Source organism: Hippocampus bargibanti, linkage group LG10 (assembly GCF_051943395.1).
Source record: "Hippocampus bargibanti isolate YZ-2025 linkage group LG10, ASM5194339v1, whole genome shotgun sequence".
Lineage (NCBI taxonomy): Eukaryota > Metazoa > Chordata > Actinopteri > Syngnathiformes > Syngnathidae > Hippocampus > Hippocampus bargibanti.
The window spans coordinates 6,044,163-6,064,451 of NC_142743.1; the positions used below are offsets into that span (position 1 = coordinate 6,044,163).

Genomic DNA, 20,289 nt, shown 5'->3' on the forward strand with positions numbered 1-20,289 from the left:
AATTGATCAGTTTAAAGATTGTGCAGAAAGGGTTGACAGGATGACATATCCCTATCCACTACAAATATGACACAAACCACACGAATCACATTACATTATTGTTTCTTCATCCTTATGTGCTAAATACCAAAGTAGCGAGGAGATGGAATGATGGGTGAATGCTCTTGCATCACACAGGAAAAGTGACTGTGCCAAAAATGGGCACCTGGTTGGTGGTTTGGTTCAACGCACTTGCTTGCCTCTATTGCATTGTTGACTGACACTCATTGTGAATTTTAGACTATCGTTGCCTTCAAAATCCAAACTATTGTACCAGTACTGTACTGTAATGCCTTATTGTTGTTTTGCAGCATTTATCCTAGGCCACTAGAGAGCAGTCTAACACCAGAGATCCACATTGAGCAAATGCTCTCCTTCATGACGACTGAAGGCATTTCGGCTAAACAGGCTGTCAGTCGCACAGCAGGCCAAACAGGACTGATGAACCAGTTAATTTAAAAACAGTTTCCACAATATCACACAGCATTAAGTAATTGGTTTATAACACAAGCTGGTAGAAAAAAAGTGTCTTGCTGACAATTCAGGTTAATGTGTGGCTGAAAAGTATGCATCATTTTGTGTGTTTATAAACCACTTTATGTTGTGATACCGGTGATCTAAAACTTTGACCTGTGACGCTTGCCTTGTAAAGGAGGTCACCTTCTTTAACTTTGGTTCACTTGTTGCCATAGTGATCTTTTTTTCCCATGACACTTCTTGTAATTCGAGTCACCAGTCAGGTCAGGTAGCTGTGACAGGTTGGCTGTGACGTTGTAAAATGATTCAGGCACCAAGTGAATGTCGAGGAAAGGCTGATATGAGGACGAAAAGTGAGTGAACTCCAAGCTGAAGGAGAAGAAGGAAAGTCAGGCCATGGCGAACGACTTGGGGGAGGAAGATGATACTTTTACAAACATATCGCTGACAGACGACCCAGGTAAAACCTTGCAAAGCTTTTCTTTGTACGCCTGAGAATGAAAATTTTTCTCATCAAGCACCAACAAACGTAATCAAACCATTTGATTTTATTCATGGCTTTCGGCAGCAAATGCTGATACATTGTAAAATTAAAACAAGGACAAGAAGGCAAATGTTCGCTGGTAAAATCAGAAATGCTGTTGGAGAAATGCAAAAGTGTCGCATGTATTGTGATTTCTTTCACTTCATTCGTTCATTCTTTTTTTTAACACTTTCCAACCTTCATTGAAATGCCAAAAATGACAAATGGGCTTCTCACTGATGTAGCGCTTTTCTCACCCAGCACTTTATACCTTTAACCTTATTCACCTTCTGATGATACAGCTTCGGGGGTTTGTGTTGCTCATGAGCACGTAGATATGGCCGCAGTGGCCAAGAATTGAACCACAATACCTGGGAAATGACTCCTCTAACACTGAGCCGTTTCATTTTGACTACTGTACTTCATTTAGGGAAAATGTTCTACAGTGAAGATGCCCTGTTTGTAAACTATTTCTTATTGAACAGAAATGTTCAATGACAAACAGTGGCACTCAATGCACTAGATGCAGAGGAAACAAACACATGCCCAATTCACTTAGCTTCTCAGATTGCCTAACTAAAATTTGTGAAGATAAGTTTCCATGTGACATCACATTGGGGAGTTAGTCAATATGGCTGTCTCTAACTTCAGGTTAGAGATTTGAATTTCTATTCTGGCCTTTCTGTGTGAAGTTTGCATGTTATTTCTCACTTGTGCACTTTGACATTGATAGGTGTTACAATCACATGTGGTTTTAACAGAGAAAAAGTGAGAGAAAACACACACACACACATACACACCCACCCACACACACACACACACACACGCACACACATACACAAGCACATGCACACACACGCACACGCCTGCACACAGACACACACACACACATATACCCCCACACACACACACACGCACACACATACACAAGCACATGCACACACAAACGCACGCGCACACACACACATACACGTTTTGCTACATGGTGGGGACATGGTGTGCAAAAGTTTTGACCCATGGGAACCCAATTTCAAACATGAAAAAAACATTTATGAAACTCATAAAAAATGATTTTAGGACCCAATTTTTTTCTGCCTGTGTTCACTCAGAAATCACTTTAAAATGGCATAATTCTTGATTTGATTTTTCCAGGTTTTTCGCAACTCGGTGGGGACTTAACGAATCATGTCAAACCAAAACTACCAGCAGGTGGCGCTTATTTTTTTCAAGAGACAATATTTAGAGCCTGTAAGGTCAGCAATTGTGTTTTGCAGGAGCCATGATTGTATATTTTTTGACAATTCAAAATATTGAACACATAAATTGCGAAATATTTTGTTCACATGCACAACTGGGTCCAAGCCCCCTTCCATTTTCTGACACGATATCCGACAGAATAATCAAGCACCACATGTAGGTCTGCCAGGTTCTGTCACAACCAAAAGTTTGACTGCATCCAGTATTGGAATTTTCAATGTCTCTTCTTTTCCTTTCGGTTTTTCCCTTCAAGGGGGTCGCCACAGCAAATCAGTGTCCTCCATCTTGAGAGGTTTGATCCGCATGTTTGTTTTGGCCAAGCTTGTGCTATTCTTTATTATTTATCTGTGAATTACATCCCATTGGTGCTGCCAGCCAATTTCTGTTTCATAAATGTGCTGAGTTCCAACACTTGGTATGTTGTTTGTGTAGTTTTTAGATTTTTATGTTTAATCTATGGAAAATATCTCTTGTCTTTTAATTACATATTGACTTAATTACATATTGACATAATTGAATATTACATATTAATAGCCTGTGCTGACCGGACCTAAATGACAATATTTTAATTTTCTCAATTTTCAATCAAAGTTGCTAGAACAAACATAATTTTCTTGCATATTTATTGGATTGGATTTGACTATTAGTTTCGCAGTGGAGAAATATACATTTCACAGCAGCAAAGTTATGAAAGAAATGAAAGTAGAAAAGCAAAATACAGAAGCTGCTGGAAAGGCAGCCACTTTCACGGCACCGTCTTGAAATCGAAAGAACAAAAAAACTAAATAACAAATAACATGACAATTATAAAATAGATTGAAGAGAATCAAGTAAATTAACACTGCTCACGTACCAATTTCAATGGCAGCCTCCAATCTTTTTAATAATTGAAATACATCAACCTGAAATTTCAAACATTCAAGACATTGTGGTAAGAAAATAAATACAAATTGCTTTCATATTAACAAATGCGTGTAAAACGTTCAAGACTGAAATAAAAGTGCTGGACAAAAATGGTGTGTCCAGACGTTTAGTCGACAAATATTCAAGAAATTGTCTCTGTGTTGTATTGAAATGTGCCAGAAACAAGTGCACACGACACATATAACATACATAAAAACAATGCATTGTTCCAGCTGCCAAACCTAACCTAACCTTACCTGCGTTTTGCGGACATTCTCATTAATTTATCAATGCAGTTTTTCACGAAAGTCACGAAACTCCCTTCCAAGTTCTCCCCTTCAATTCTTCTGGTGAAGCCTTAATGCAGTTCATGCATTCGTCTTTACCTGGAACCTTGAGAGACCTGATGGAGTCCATCAAGGTTTTCTCCACAGCCTGGATTTCTTCTTCTATCCAATTTTTTACCTTCATTTTTACTTCTTCCTTCCCTATATAAAATGGGACCGTAAATTAATATGCCTCTAAAAGTTAAAACACAGGCCATTGCTGTCTAAAGTCATCATTGGTCTGTTTTGTAACAGTTTTGTAGTTTTTATACATGAAATGATAACACATTCACAAGCCACTAGATAACAGTTTACCTTCAGAGATCTTCACCAGCTCCGCCCTACCATCCAATTTACCTATTAGTAGTAAAAAACAGAATCAATATATTGAGTTCACGGTGCAGGTCTGTATGCAATTCAGATTTTTTTTGGTGGGATCAATTTATTTTGTAAGGGTTCACATTACATGAAGAAATGCTTATCTATTTACTACTGAGAAAACATGATTTTAAAGATTCCATTCCGATTTCTAAACACCCTCGACATTAACTTGAAGTTGTTCAATACTAAATATCCCATAGAATGTTATGAAGAGGAAGAGATATAGAGATTTTTTTTGTAGGATAACTATACATTATGGTAATCAAAACAAAAATAATGTATCATATTTCCCCTACCCATACAGTATATAGACCCATACCACTGTCGCTTGTCAGATGATAACTCAGTCACGAACCAAGAGAAAACAGTTTACCTTTTGTTTGCTGTGAAGGAACAGGCACCTTCTTGACGAGCAGCATCATCCCATCTGACCAACCTGCACAAAAAACAGGTCTCTTGTTTCTATTTATAATTGTATTTTATTTATTGCATTCTGTTTGTGATTGTATTTTATTTACTATAGTACCTATGCTTGTCTGCGACTGTAAAGTGTCCTTGAGAGCTTTGAAAGGCGCTTAAAATGTAATGTATTATTGTTATCATCATTATCATTATTATTATTATGCACCCTCGTGTGCCATTTGCTTTTTGGCGTAGTAAGTGGGTCGGATCACCCCCTGCCTTCTTACTCGCTGTGTTTTCTTTTATTTGTGAATAAACATCCTGCTTCGGTAGTATACATCTCTGTTATTATTATTATTATTATTATTATTATTATTATTATTGTAAATACCAATAAAACACAACATATGTTTACCATCTGTAATATACCCGAGAGCAAACACATAACGGGATTTCAGGTGGGTACGTTGCTGTCTCAGCATCAGTGACTGCTTGTCCCTCCTCCCACTCTCCTTGTGCAAAATTAGATTAGATCACATTGCATTACATTACCCTTTATTAGACTCACGGTGGAGAAATTCATAAGTATTCTGAATTTACAATTATTTTCTGCGTCAACATTAATATATACTGAAATCACCGATGGTCTACATTTTCGGGAAGGCATTGAACAAAACATATGTTGACCTAAAAATTTTTTAAAGTCATCAACATACCAGATGACTGTGGCGATGATGTTGATGTAGGAGTACATTTTGTCATATTTTTATCGTCCTCATCATCAGTGCCTGACATATCAGTGTCAACACATTTTTTCTGAGGAACAGAGGAAACACAGATAAAACTTCAGCTGGCAGAGAAAAAAAAATGGGTGCAATTATTTCCTAAAGTATGCAGATGTGTTCTTACCATGAGGATCAATGTTGATTTCATCCAAATTCTTGACCTTAAACTGGGACAAACTTCCGGTTTCCAGAATGTTGAGTACCTTGCTAATTTTTGCAAGCTGCAATGTCCCCTCCGGAAGCCGATAAAAATTGACGTTGCACTCTATCATGGCCGAGGAAGTCCGCCAGTTAGTTCATTTCATTGTCTTTTAAATTGAGAACTTTGGACATTGTGGCCATGTGCTTTCTCAATTTTGTGGAAGGCAATGCTTCCAGACTTTTTGCCCCGCAGTTTAGGGCTATCCTACGAATTACATCAGATCCTCTGAAGTGACTGGGGGCTTGTGGCCTTGCTAAAAAGAATGAGTTTTCATCCAGTTTCCCACATTCATGATGAGTATTGGCAAGTAACGTCATGGATGTCTGCACTTCAGGTGTCAGGAGAATGGGAACCTTTCACCCTCGTTTACCTTGTATTTCAATTCTTTGGAAGTGCCCACACAGTTTTTTTCCGCTCAAGGTCAGACAAAGCCAGCTCCACATCCGGATGTGTCGACGATGTATCTCTCAAAGTAAACGCAGTAAGTGGCATCTTAGAAACTTCCCCTTCTCTTCTCCGGTTGAAAAGGATAAGTTCTCTCCATTGTTTCTTACTTGTGTCTTCTTTGAGTTTTGTTTGGTACACCTGTCTTTGGACCTAAAGATACTCATGCATCTTTTTCACATCTTCGGTAAAAGGCAGAAGTTGTGGAACATTCCATTTTGCCTCACGCAGGTTTCTGAGGGCCTTTGAGGACACGCATTCACTCCATCTGGTGTCACATATTTGTGTGAACACCCGTGCATTATTAATGGCATTGTCATCACCTGAGATTAATCCTTCACATTCAATAATATTTGCAATTTTCCTGAGGTTATGGCCTAATTTAAGTGCTAAGGATGGTATTGGGAATGCATTTAATTGCTCATTTAAGCCAGCCACCTTCCTCACTGATTCGATCACATGAGGGGAATTTACTGGGATGAAGAAATCCACCATGTCTTTAAGCTTTCCATTTTTCTTCCCCTGTAGAAGCAGTCGTCCTGTCTCACGCATCTTCTGTCTGATGTAGTCATGTTTTGAGACATAATGCCCATGCTTATTGAAGAGGTGTTCCCCAAATTTCAGAATCACCTTTTCGTTACGTACAGCATTTGTGATTGCATCTTGATGCATAGCAAGCACCATTTTCCAAAACTGTTCATTTACACCACCTGGAACTGGCTGAGCATATTCACACAGGGTATGAACCCTAGTCTTTCCTGGTTTCAAATTTTGCACATGCATGTTTAAGTGACACCTCTGCATGTGCCTCCACATTGCTCTCCTCATAAAGTAGCCCTGACAATTCACACAATGCATGTAATCTTTGGCTTCCATGTTTTTTTTGGATTGCTGACGCGGTATCAATATTCCTTGACCTTCACAAAGAACGTCATCGTTATGGGCACAATTCCCTTTATTTCTGAGAAGATCCAGTTGGACTCTTCTCCTTTTGGAGCCAGTTGTAAATTGAAGCACATTTGCCACTTCATGGGGTATATTTGTGTTGTGTTATCAAATGGTGTGCAATTGTTCTGTAAGGGTTGGAGCAAAACACACAGAAGTGAGATTTGTTGAAGAGCCTGCCGCCATCTGTTTTCCTTTTAAAAGTCATGACATTCATACCAGAACCACTGGATGAAGCTGTTGGTTGGTGTTCTGACTCAGATGAGTCGGCACAAGTCACGCGTTGGTTTGATGTTACAATAGAGGAATTGGCCAGGTATAAACTTTTTGATTCATGCGGTTTATCCGTTTCCAGGGTAGAAGAAGGTGTCACATGTCTTTTTTTAAGTGAATTTACATGTACTTTCCGTGGGTTGGTCGAAGGCACTTTCCGTCTTTTTGTAGATAGATAGATATACATATATCATATATATATATATATATATATATATATATATATATATATATATATATATATATATATATATATATATATATATATATATATATATATATATATATATATATATATATATATACGTCTGTGTAAGCTCTCAGTCGTACAGGGGTGGTCCATCGATGAGAAGGTTTCTTCAGCCGTCATCTGTACAAAAGTGAAGGTTTCGGACGTTTCGCCTCCTATCCAAGAGACTTCGTCAGCGAACTAAAGTCTGACTGGTCGTATCGGCCCCATTTATATATCCCTAATGTCCAGACCTAGTGGCGCCGGACACAGCTATGATAGGTCCCTACTCTCAGGTTGGGGGGGGCGCGGGACCCCCCCCTGTGGCCCCACTGATTGTTCCTACATTCCTGACTAACGATTGGCCTATTACCCCCACTCCCCCCGGTATCACCTCATCAGCATAACGACCCTCATCAGCATTGCGAAAGTTGCCTAACCTGTTTTGCCTGAGCAGGCTATTGTATGAACGATCCAAATTGAACCTCACACCACCCGACCGGTTTAATGAAGGATTTTGTTGTTTTATAAGAATCGCCTCTTTTACCCCCCTTTCAAACCATCTATGTTCTTTCGCTAAGATTTTAACCTCATTGTCGTCAAATGAGTGGTTAGTAGCTTTTAGGTGCAAATGTACTGCCGATTGAGGCCCGCTAGTATTATCCCTGCGATGTTGATAAAGTCTTTTTTTGAGAATTTGTTGAGTCTCCCCAATGTACTGCTCTTTACAATTTTCATTCTTACAATGTATGGAATAAACTACATTACTTTGTTTTTCATTTGGTAGCCTATCTTTTGGATGCACTAATTTTTGCCTTAACGTGTTTATCGGTTTGAAATAAGTAGGAATTTTATGTTGCCAAAGGACTCTTTGTAATTTTTCAGAAACTCCTGCAATGTACGGTACTGCTACTCCTCTCCTTTTAGAATCTTGAGAATTATTGGTTTCGTTCGCTATTCTTTCTTTCTGACATTTGTTGAATGACCACTGAGGGTACCCACAGTTAGTGAGTGCTCTCCTGATATGTTTTGACTCCTTTTCTCCACCTTCAGTGCTAGTTGGCACTAGCCCAGCCCCATGCTGGAGGGCTCCGATAACTCCCAGTCCATGTTGCAAAGGGTGGTCAGAGTCAAAAAGTAAGTATTGGTCAGTGTGCGTAGCCTTCCCAAAGACCTCTGTCTTTAGCGCTCTGTCCTCTTTTATAATTACCTTACAATCCAAGAAGGCTAGTTGGTTCTCTTGAATGTCCTCACGAGTAAATTTAATGTTGAAGTCTACAGAGTTGAGATGATCTGTGAAGGATTGAATTTCTTGTTTCTTAATTATGACAAAAGTATCGTCCACATATCTAAACCAGTGTCGAGGTTTTGTCCCTGGGAAGGATGTGAGGGCCTGTTTCTCCATCTCTTCCATGTAAAGATTAGCCACTATGGGTGAAACTGGTGAGCCCATAGCACAACCATGGATTTGTTTATAAAATTTTTCCCGAAATTGAAAATACGTAGTATTAAGGCAGATTTCTAATAATTGGCAGATGTGATCCGGTTTCAGTTTGGTTCTTTCATGCAGAGAAACATCCGCCAGCAGCCTCGTCCTCACCACTGAGACTGCTGCTGGGGTTGGGACAGATGTAAAGAGAGAAGTCACATCGTATGATGCCAAAGTTTCCTCAGGTTCCAATATGAGGTCTTTGATCCTCTCTACAAACCCTGTGGTGTTCTCTACGTGGTATTCTGTGTTACCAACCAACGGAGCTAAAATAGTTTTTAAATATTTGGCTACATTGTATGTAGAGGAGTCAATGCTACAAACAATGGGTCGGAGGGGGAACCCTTCTTTATGTATTTTTGGCAGGCCATAGATACATGGCGTGGCCTCTCCCGGGTATAATCTAAAATACATCTGTTTATCTATATGTTTTCCTTTCTCTAGCTTTTGGAGACAGTCAATCATTTCTTTCTTGTATCTATTGGAAGGGTCCCTTTTTAGTTGCTCATACGTGTTAGAATCACTGATTAACCTATTTATTTTGTCTTCATAATCCAATGTGTTGAGCAGCACTGTGCATCTGCCCTTGTCTGCTGGCAAAATAGTAATATTTTTGTCTTTTTGTAGAGTAGTTAACGCCTTTCTCTCTTCTAATGTTATGTTGGACGGAGGAAGTTTGGCACTACTGAGAAGAGCTGATATTTTAATGCGTAGATCATCTGCCTCTGCATACGAAAGTTTGTTATTTTTAATAGCCGATTCAGTAGCTGTGATATAATCTATTGTAGGTATAGTTTTAGGAGTCACTGAGAAATTTAAACCTTTGGTAAGTACTGCCTTTTCTGTCTCTGAGAGATCTCTGTCTGACAAATTTTTGATCCAATTCTCCCTTGCAAACTGTTCATACCTAATTTTACGCGTGTTAACCAGTAGCTGAGATTGTTTCAGTAAAAGTAATTTTTGAAATTTACCCTTTTGTCTCTCTTTGGTTTTGCTGTGGTGCCTCATATAACCGGATTTAGTAAATTCACACACTTCCTGATAGATTTTGTGGGTAAGATTAGTTTGTAATCGCTGATAATAAGTTTCTATTTCTGACTGTTTGTTTGTTATCTCTATGTTAAGTCTCCTAATTCGCAAATTTAGAATTTTCCTAGTATAATTTTGTTGCATTTTATCGGCTAAGTATCCGGGTTCCAGGGGTGCTTGCTTCAAGCATTTAGGAATTAACCGGCTCTGTCTACATCTAAGATTGAATCTGAGGTGGTTCTTTAAATCAGCTAATTTAAAGGTGGCCTTTTCTAAGTTACGTACCAGCAGAAGGATGTCTCTCCCAAAGTTGGCAGCAATACGTCTGTGTAAGCTCTCAGTCGTACAGGGGTGGTCCATCGATGAAGGTTTCTTCAGCCGTCATCTGTACAAAAGTGAAGGTTTCGGACGTTTCGCCTCCTATCCAAGAGACTTCGTCAGCGAACTAAAGTCTGACTGGTCGTATCGGCCCCATTTATATATCCCTAATGTCCAGACCTAGTGGCGCCGGACACAGCTATGATAGGTCCCTACTCTCAGGTTGGGGGGGGGCGCGGGACCCCCCCCTGTGGCCCCACTGATTGTTCCTACATTCCTGACTAACGATTGGCCTATTACCCCCACTCCCCCCGGTATCACCTCATCAGCATAACGACCCTCATCAGCATTGCGAAAGTTGCCTAACCTGTTTTGCCTGAGCAGGCTATTGTATGAACGATCCAAATTGAACCTCACACCACCCGACCGGTTTAATGAAGGATTTTGTTGTTTTATAAGAATCGCCTCTTTTACCCCCCTTTCAAACCATCTATGTTCTTTCGCTAAGATTTTAACCTCATTGTCGTCAAATGAGTGGTTAGTAGCTTTTAGGTGCAAATGTACTGCCGATTGATTTGGATCGTTCATACAATAGCCTGCTCAGGCAAAACAGGTTAGGCAACTTTCGCAATGCTGATGAGGGTCGTTATGCTGATGAGGTGATACCGGGGGGAGTGGGGGTAATAGGCCAATCGTTAGTCAGGAATGTAGGAACAATCAGTGGGGCCACAGGGGGGGGTCCCGCGCCCCCCCCAACCTGAGAGTAGGGACCTATCATAGCTGTGTCCGGCGCCACTAGGTCTGGACATTAGGGATATATAAATGGGGCCGATACGACCAGTCAGACTTTAGTTCGCTGACGAAGTCTCTTGGATAGGAGGCGAAACGTCCGAAACCTTCACTTTTGTACAGATGACGGCTGAAGAAACCTTCTCATCGATATATATATATATATATATATATATATATATATATATATATATATATATATATATAAATCCACATCTCACCCACCATGGGTGGTGTCTGTCCCCCATTTTTTGTAGCTCGGGTCCTCTACCAGAGGCCAGGAAGCTTGAGGGTTCTGCGCAGTATCCGTGCTGTTCCCAGCACTGCGCTTTTCTGGACCGATATATTCAATGTTGTTCCCGAGATCTGTTGTCGAGTTTGGGGGTCACTGTCCCGAGTGCTCCGACCACCACAGGCACGACTGTCACCTTTACCTTCCAGGCTGTCTCCAGCTTCTCTCTGAGCCCTTGGTATTTCTCGATTTTCTCATGTTCCTTCTTTCTGATGTTTGCATTACTCGGGACCGATACATCCACGACAACGGCTTTCTTTTCCCCTTTATCTATGAGCACGATATCTGGTTGGTTGGCCATTACCATCTTGTCGGTCTGTATCTGGAAGTCCCACAGGATCTTTGCTCGGTCATTCTCCACCACCTTGGGAGATGTTTCCCATTTTGACCTTGGGGTTTCCAGTCCATACACCGCACAGATGTTTCGGTAGACTATGCCAGCCACCTGGTTATGGCGCTCCATGTAGGCTTTCCCTGCCAGCATCTTACACCCTGCAGTTATGTGTTGGATTGTCTCAGGTGCCTCTTTGCACAACCTACACCTTGGTTCTTGTCTGGTGTGGTATATCCCTGCCTCTATGGCTCTGGTGTTCAGGGCCTGCTCTTGGGCAGCCAGGATGAGTGCCTCTGTGCTGTCCTTTAGGCCAGCCCTCTCTAGCCACTGATATGATTTATTGAGATCAGCCACTTCTACTATGGTTCGGTGGTACATTCCGTGTAGGGGCTTCTCCTCCCATGATTGTCCCTCTTCCATCACCTCATCCTCTGTTCCCCATTGCCTGAGACATTCTCTGAGTACAGCCTTCTCTTTGATGTATTCATGGAGCTTGGATGTTTCATCCTGGACAGTGGCTCTCACACTCACTAGTCCCCGGCCTCCTTCCTTACGGCTTGTGTACAGTCTCAGGGTGCTGGACTTGGGATGGAACCCTCTGTGCATGGTGAGGAGTTTTCGGGTCTTAACATCCGTGGTCTGAATCTCTTCCTTTGGCCACCTTATTATTCCTGCAGGGTATCTGATCACTGGCAGGGCATAGCTGTTTATGGCCCGGGTCTTGTTCTTGCCATTTAGCTGGCTTCTGAGGACTTGCCTCTCTTACTGGAGGTATTTGGTCGTCGCCGCTTTCCTTGTTGCTAGTTCAAGGTTGCCATTGGTCTGTGGTATACCGAGGTACTTGTAGCTGTTTTCAATGTCTGCTATTGTTCATTCAGGGAGTGAGACCCCTTTAGTGTGGACTACCTTGCCCCACTTAGTCACCATCCGACTAGATTTCTCCAGCCCGAATGACATTCTGATGTCACTGCTGTAGATCCTGCTTGTGTGGATCAGGGAGTCTATGTCCCTTTCGCTCTTAGCATACAGCTTTATGTCATCCATGTAGAGGAGGTGACTGATCATAGCTCCATTTCTGAGGCGGTTACCATAGCCTGTCTTGGCGATTATCTGGCTGAGGGGGTTCAGTCCTATGCAGAACAGCAGTGGGGAGAGGGCATCACCTTGATATATGCCACATTTGATGGACACTTGCGTTAGTGGCTTGCCATTGGCTTCAAGTGTGGTTTTCCACATCCTCATCGAGTTTGCAACGAAGGCTCTCAGTGTCCTGTTGACCTTATACAACTCCAAGCATTCAGTGATCCATGTGTGTGGCATCGAGTCATATGCTTTCTTGTAATCAATCCAGGCTGTGCACAGGTTGGTATGTCGGGACAAGCAGTCTTGTGCGACTGTTCTGTCAACCAGCAGCTGATGTTTGGCACCTCTAGTATCTCTACTAATGCCTTTCTGTGCTTTGCTCATGTATTGATCCATGTGTCCACTTATCTTAGCCACAATGATGCCTGACATGAGCTTCCATGTTGTGGAGAGACAGGTTATTGGCCGATAGTTGGAAGGAACTGCAACCTTTGAGGAATCCTTCATGATCAGGATTGTTCGCCCTTCGGTTAGCCATCCTGGGTGAGTCCCATCCATCAGCAACTGGTTCATTTGTGCTGCTGGGCGCTCGTGGAGAGCTGTGAGTTTCTTTAGCCAGTAGGTGTGGACCGTATCCGGGCCTGGTGCCGTCCAGTTTTTCATACCTGAGACTCTTCCTTGTATATCTGCCGCTGTGATGGTAACTGGGTTCTGTTCAGGGAGGTTGCTCTGCTCCTCTTTCAGAGTCACCAGCCATTGTGCACTGCTGTTATGTGCGACCTCCTTCTCCCATATGCCTTTCCAGTATCTTTCAGTTTCCAGCCTTGGAGGGTCTCCTCTGCTGTTAGAACCCTGCCACTGAGCGTACACTTTCACAGGTTGTGTTGCGAACAGCCTGTTTATTGTTCTGGCCTCATTCTCTTTCGTGTACCTCTTTAGGCGACTGGACAAGGCCTGGAGCCTTTGTGTGGCAGTTTCGAGTGCTTCAGGTATGGTTATCTGCATGTACCTCTTGGGTATTGGCCTTTTATTCACACCTCTCTGGGTCTCCGTCAATTGACTCACATCTTTCCGAGCCGCCTTGATCCTGGCCTCCAACCGTCTTTTCCATGGTGGGTAATGAATCTCGTGGCTCTCATGGTTGCTCTTGTAGCCGAGCATCTCTAGGATCACTGATGCTGAGGTGTATATCAGCTCATTGGTTTCCGTCATCGTTCCGGTCGGGATCGTTCTGAGTGCTGCATTCACAGTTTCCATGAGACTTTCAGGTGGTACTTCACATAGCCGTTGTAATCGGTTTCTTAGTTGCCCAGTTTTCATTCTTGCCATGATCTTATCTCTGAGGTCAGTTGCTGCCTTGCTCAGCATTTCATTCATTGGGGCTGGATTCCCAATCTCATCATTCATTGGGGCTTGCCTCCCAATCTCTGGTTGAACCTCTTCCTCTTATGTGGCAGCCTGGGGCCCTTCACCTCGGAATTTGTGTTGTACCCCATCAATATCAAGTTGTGATAGCAATTGCCGTTTGTGGATATTGGAACACTGAGCTACGAGTTGTTTCGTGGTCAACCGTGACTGTGGGTTTCGAAGTAACCATTCAGCTCCCATTGTCCGCATGTAACCCCTCTGACTAGGGTTGCTTGAGTAGTAGCATTCCAACAGAGCCATGTTATCGCATCTCGTCCATCTCCGCTTTGTTCCAGTAGCCCATTTTTCATCAGGGTGCTCTGGTTCCCCAGCACCTGACGCAGACCTTGTTTGGCCGGGCGACGTCTGAGCCGGCATGTCATTCCATTTATTGTCTCTCTTCATTTTTATGAGGTACGCATTAGCGTGAAGGGTCTCTCCCAAGGACCCACACTGGATGATGTTTTTGTGCTCATTTTCTCTGACACAAGTGGGAATCGAACCCTCGTCTCCCATATGCCAAACTGATGCCTTATCAACTGAGCTATCCAGCTGCTTTTCGTAAGTTGCGGTCTCACTGTATATATATATATATATATATATATATATATAGTGAGACTTCAACTTAAGAAAACCTTATATTATGAACTTTTCATCTTACGAACGTCAAATTTATGAAAATTAAAACTTATAAGAAGCACTATTTTCATGTTATACACCCACCACAGCTGGTCCATCAAGCACACGACCTTCGGATCTGGTAGAGTGATCTTCGGCGGAAGCACACGACCGAACAGCGCTCCAGCCGGCGCGACTTTCCACACCCCCTCTCATTGAATGCATACGTCGATCGCCTACTTGGAGCTTTTTGTTGATAATTCTACTATGATGGGACCGAAAAAAAAACACCACAGGCTCGTGTTCAGTCCAGGAAGACACAAAGTCGCTGAGAAGAAGGAGATAATTGAAAAACACGAACGAGGTGTGCGTTTGTGTTATTTAGTGCCCGAGCACGGCTATGCTAAGTCAACCATTGCTATCATTCTCTGGAACAGAAAGGCCATCAAAGGTTGCAAAAGGTGTTTCCGTGCTCTCAAAGCGACGGTCTCGGGCAATCGAAGAAGTTGAAAAACGTCTGTTAATTTGGATTAACGAAAAGCAGCTATTTTATGTGAGAAAGCACGGCTAATTCACGCCGGTATCGCCATGCGCCAACCTGGAAGTTCGGCGCTTATTGAGGATTTTAAAGCTAGTAACAGAACATCTGAGGAGGAGATGGCTGCAGCATCAAGTGAGCTCATAAAGGCAATGTTGGCAAAGTGGAATGATGTGCAGGCTTTTACCGAACAGTTCTATGACAATCATCAACATGATGAACAATAATGTGATGCCTCAGCTTCGTAATTAAGAGGTTTTTAATCAGCAAAAATGATGAGGAGTCTCCAAAGAAAAAAGAAGAGAAGCCACACCAGAGGTTAAGTTACCAACAGTCCTTATGGAAGGTTTCTCTCCTTCCATAAGCCATCAACGATCATCAAAAAGGTAAATAAAACTTTATTTTACAGCACAGTTTATTTCTTTAATTACAGTCCTCATGTAATGTGCATCTCTTTCCAAACCGCAATTGCTTTTTTTGGTTGTTTTTGTCTTGTATTGTGTTTTCTTTTGTCACTTTGTGTTGTTGTGCATCGTGTGGAACGGATACAGATTGTTTTTCAGCATTTTTGACCACGACATTCATCAAGGAGGAGACTGTGCTGAGCGGTTGCGCCTTTTCGGCAGCATGAATATGCCAGTACTGTTTTTGAATGGGAGGAATGTCGGAGCCATTCGACTGCCATCGCTGGACACCAAAGGGCCCATTGTGCTTTTTTGCGCCTGTAATGGGCAGCATCTTCACAGGCCCGCTTTGTTTAGCGGAAAGGTCAGTGTCGTTGGACGGTCTGCGGCTGGATGGATGCATGGCTTGAGGAACCCGCAATAAGAAGAAAGGAGCGTCAGCGCAGAGCGCCGATGCGTATGTGGAACTGTTGCGGCTTGGAATTGAAGCAGATTTATGTGGAACAGAAGATGTGAGACAATCTCTTTTCGTCAATGGATGCTACAGCTGAGTGTTTGCTTTCAACATTTAGCTTGTAGTTGACATGCACATTCCACCATGATGTCCCTGATCCACTGGTGGAAAGACGCTTTGATCCTCTCCTCTTTCATCTAGAACTGCTTCATGTCATCACAAAGAGGGTACAGCAAGTCCTGAAGAATGAATGTCTCTCTGTGTCTTTGTTTTGTCATTGTCTCTATGCTGTCATATTATTTGTTATTGAGGTTTTTTTTGTTCTTTTGACTTCAAGACGGCGCCGCGAGAGTGGCTGCCTTTCCAGCAGCTCATGTATTTTGTTTTTCTACTTTCATTCCTTTCATCACTTTGCTGCTGTGAAATGTAAATTTCTCCACTGTGAGACTAATAAAGGCATATCCAATCCAATCCAATCCAATTCCCTTTGACCTTCGCCCTCCAACACCATTCCATCAAGCCACCAATGACCATCATAAAGGTAAATAAAACGACTTTATTTTATAGCACAGTTTATTTCTTTAATTGCAGTCCTTATGGAATGTGACTCTTTCCAAACAGCAATTCCTTTTGACCTCGGACCTCCAACGCCATTCCATCAAGCCATCAATGACCATCACAAATGTAAATAAAGTGACTTTATGATACAATGCAGTGTATTTCTTCCATTACAATACAATAGCACATTTATTATACATAGAATAAGGTATGTTGTGTGTAGTTTTAAGGCTTATTTAGTTGAAAAGTATATTTTATGGAAACCCGGGAACGGATTATTCCCATTTTAATGGTTTCCAATGGGAATTTGTTTTGGGAGATACACACTTTTCGCCTTACACACTCTGTCTGGGAACCAATTAAGTTCGGAAATGGAGGTCTCACTGTACATATATACATATACATATATAAATACAGTAAAGTCTCGTTATATCGATATCGTTTATATTGATAATACTGCTTATTACGACACTATTTTCATTTCCCGTGCACATTTCAAGTCTTTTTATTAGTTCCGTTTAGTACGATTCCTGATTTTTACGATAATCCGGTTACTACGGTGCTCTTTTTCATCTCCCGCCGGCCATTTTGCAATGTTTATATCGATACACGCCATCGGTCGCGCCACTTTTGCGAATTTCCATAGAACTGTTGAAACATTGAAATACTTTCAAAAGATCTCTCTGGTGCAAATTTTGAACTTCAGCATGCTCATTCTCGTATTAGACATTGTAATAGGAAGACAATTGTTTTGAAGAGATGCTAGTTGGACCATAAGCGATGCAACCTATCGAAGTGTTGCTTTAATTACTGTTGAAAAGCATTTTCCCTCTCTCACTGTATGTATGTATGATACCGTCCAGTGATGGTATTGTTTATTATTCTCATAATAATATGAGAGTGAATAAGAATCTAATAGCTATTCAAAACATACCAAGAATAGTTAAATCCAGGTTTTCAAAAAATATGTTTTCCCCATATTTATGATTAATAGAATAAGAATCAGAAAGCCTTTAATAGTCCCACAATGGGGGAATTTGCAATAGATTAAGCACGATAGATTCTTATGATGATATTGACCGGCCTCAGGAACTCAGGGACACTTGCACTATGACCAACATCACTAGAAGTGTGGTCTTGGCTGTTGTCATCATTGGAGCTCTCTTTGTCATTTATCTGAAAAACAAACAAAAATAACATCAAACCAACTGCCAACCAAGAATGTTTGGTTACAGCATAAATACGTTACTCTCTTCAGATGTTATGTGTCACAATGTGCAGGTGGCTGAAGTCTAAGGATTTGACACTGTAACTGAAGTCGTAAGTTTTTTAAAACAGTGTCGATAAAGTTAAGTTCAACTTCATTTCATTTGTGGCAGACTATAGTTCAGCGAATGTTGCATTCAGTCAAATGCGGTCCTTATACCTTGGTTCACATTTGTGGTTGAGTCTTCTCAGATCTCTCCATGTCATATCTCACCCAACGACTTTGACCCTGCAAAAACAAAAATTACATTTTGAGATGTTAATCATGTTGTTTCTTTTTATTTATTTGTGACGGGTGTCACAACAGTGACTGTCTTCATCTCCACGATGCTGCCGTCTTAATAAGACCAGACGCGTGGATGTGTTTTTTTTTTTAATTTCTTTTATTTCTGCAAGACAGTATGGCAGAAGGGATGGGTGAAGTCGCATGGGTTTCATCTTGTGATAAACCTAAATCTCGTCCAGATTGTTCTGAATATGCAAAACATTGTAGATAACAAAACAGAATGAACAACGTGTGATTGTATAGTGGTTATTTACAGAAAATGAGAATACAACATAAGTTCCGTTTTATTTACATGATGTCCCTGAACGCATCATGTGCGGAGACTCGGCAGAACACGCAGTGCGCTTGTAATGTCGCACAGTTCAACCCGCCACGAACACTCACAGGCAAATGAAACACGACACAAGAAACTAAATATTGTACAATAAAAACGAAATGAAACAATTATTACCTGCAATACAGTATGGCAGAAGGGATGGGTGAAGTCGCATGGGTTTCGTCTTGTGATTAACTGCGCAACAGAAAAGCATTATGAAGCCAATGTGCCTCAACGTTCCACTCGACAAAACGTCAATTAAATAATGACACAAAAAGTAATCTGGACTCGAAATGAATAAGGGAACTAATTAGATAACACTAGACAGTACAAAAGGGGAAATATAATAAGATATTGTCATGAAAATGCGCGTTAATCCAGACCATCAGAGAAATGTAACTCACCATAAATCTCACCCAGATTGTTCTGGAAACTATGGGCGGGACCTGGTGCCACACTGTGCGCCGTTGCGTCACTTCCTTCATAATTTAATAATATTAGTGTACAACTCCGTTACATGTTGATTGTCATTTGTGGCACTTTTGGAAATACTGTTGCATGTTTTTTTTTCCATAACCGCCAATATTGGTTAATGGCTTGATCTGCTCTATTCAATGCAAAGAACTAAATGATTACTGTCCTTATTTCTGACAAGAATTCCAATAAATAGCCTTGAAACATTTTCAAATTCTGAGATTACAATCGCTTTTATTCCTGTCTCTGGCTGTTTGGATCAATCTGTATATTTTGAACACATGCAATGATGCAGCTGGAAAATTAAAAAAAAAGTGTTGTGTCTGAAAAGGGGGCCAAAGTCTAAAATGGATGGGGTCAGATTTAACTAGATTGCCCAAGTATACAAAACTGATTGGAATAAACCAAAATATTGGAGCATGATAATTCTGTCACATCTTGTCGCCGTCCTGGGCGCGCCCCGCCCCTCTTGTCACCTCCTCCGCTGCTCCCTGGAGACGGCCCCTCCCGTCATCTCTCACCTGGGCTCCCACAGCTGATTGTCATTCACTGATTGTCCCTTCTGACTATAAATGCCGATCGCACATTACCGTCTCTGTCGGACAATTCCGGAAGCTACCCTCGTGACTACCATGCCGTCAGGTCTGCCATAGTTAGTCGCCGTCACTTACTTTCCCTTCTTTGTTACTTTGCATGTGTGTCTCAGTAAAGACTTTTGCTCCTGGAAATCTGTCTCGCCGTGTATTTCAGACCCAAACCTTTCCACCTTCCTTCGCCACTCGAGTCCTGCCTTTCAGCCTCGAGTGCATGACAATTTTTAAATTGCAGATAAAAAAACATCATTTGTCTAAAATCTATATTTCTAATATACAAACAATTTTAATGCTCTCCATGCTAGTGTACCACGTTGTTGGCATAAGGCCATGACATCGAATGCTACATGCAACGCACCAATTGTAGGCCTTGTGCTACTTATACGTATTTTCACATATAAATATGTTGTGGCGGGCATGCTCCTTCCTCTACTGCTACAATATCTTCTTGCCTAAGGTTGTCCATCGTGTCCGATGATGACAGTTCTACTTCTTTTTGTGGGACCATTTCCTGTGACTGTATAGCCCAATCCGTGATCCACACCACACACAAAGCACCTTACGTGGCAGGCGCTCTTCTGGTTTGAAGTCTCTCAGAGCAATTTGCCCGTGGGGACCTCATTTTGCAGTCTCTCAGAGCTATTTGCCCGTGGGGACCTCATTTTAGGGCCCCACGCGTAGACGAGTCCCCACTGGGCTGCGTGCAGTCAGATCGATGTCCCCACCGTGGCACACAAATGAGAACACAGACACACACACATGCAAATGCATTTTTATGCTTTCTGGGGACCACTTTTCGGATCGTCACTTCTGGGGACCAGCCTTTCCAAATTACTTACAGCTATAAAAAATCAG

The 20,289-nt window shown here is 41.7% G+C and overlaps 1 protein-coding gene across 2 annotated transcripts in view; it reads left to right on the forward strand.

The window, feature by feature from the left end:
* The first annotated feature begins 817 nt into the window (after positions 1 to 817).
* scoca (short coiled-coil protein a) overlaps positions 818 to 20,289 on the forward strand; it is a 62,879-nt gene continuing 43,407 nt past the window's right edge. The window contains exon 1 of one of the 2 annotated variants that reach the window (XM_089006352.1): positions 818 to 976. In XM_089006352.1, the coding sequence (XP_088862478.1) occupies positions 913 to 976 (64 nt within the window). In that variant the 5' untranslated portion in view covers positions 818 to 912. The remainder of the gene's footprint in view (positions 977 to 20,289) is intronic. The other variant, XM_089006348.1, reaches the window with a different exon arrangement.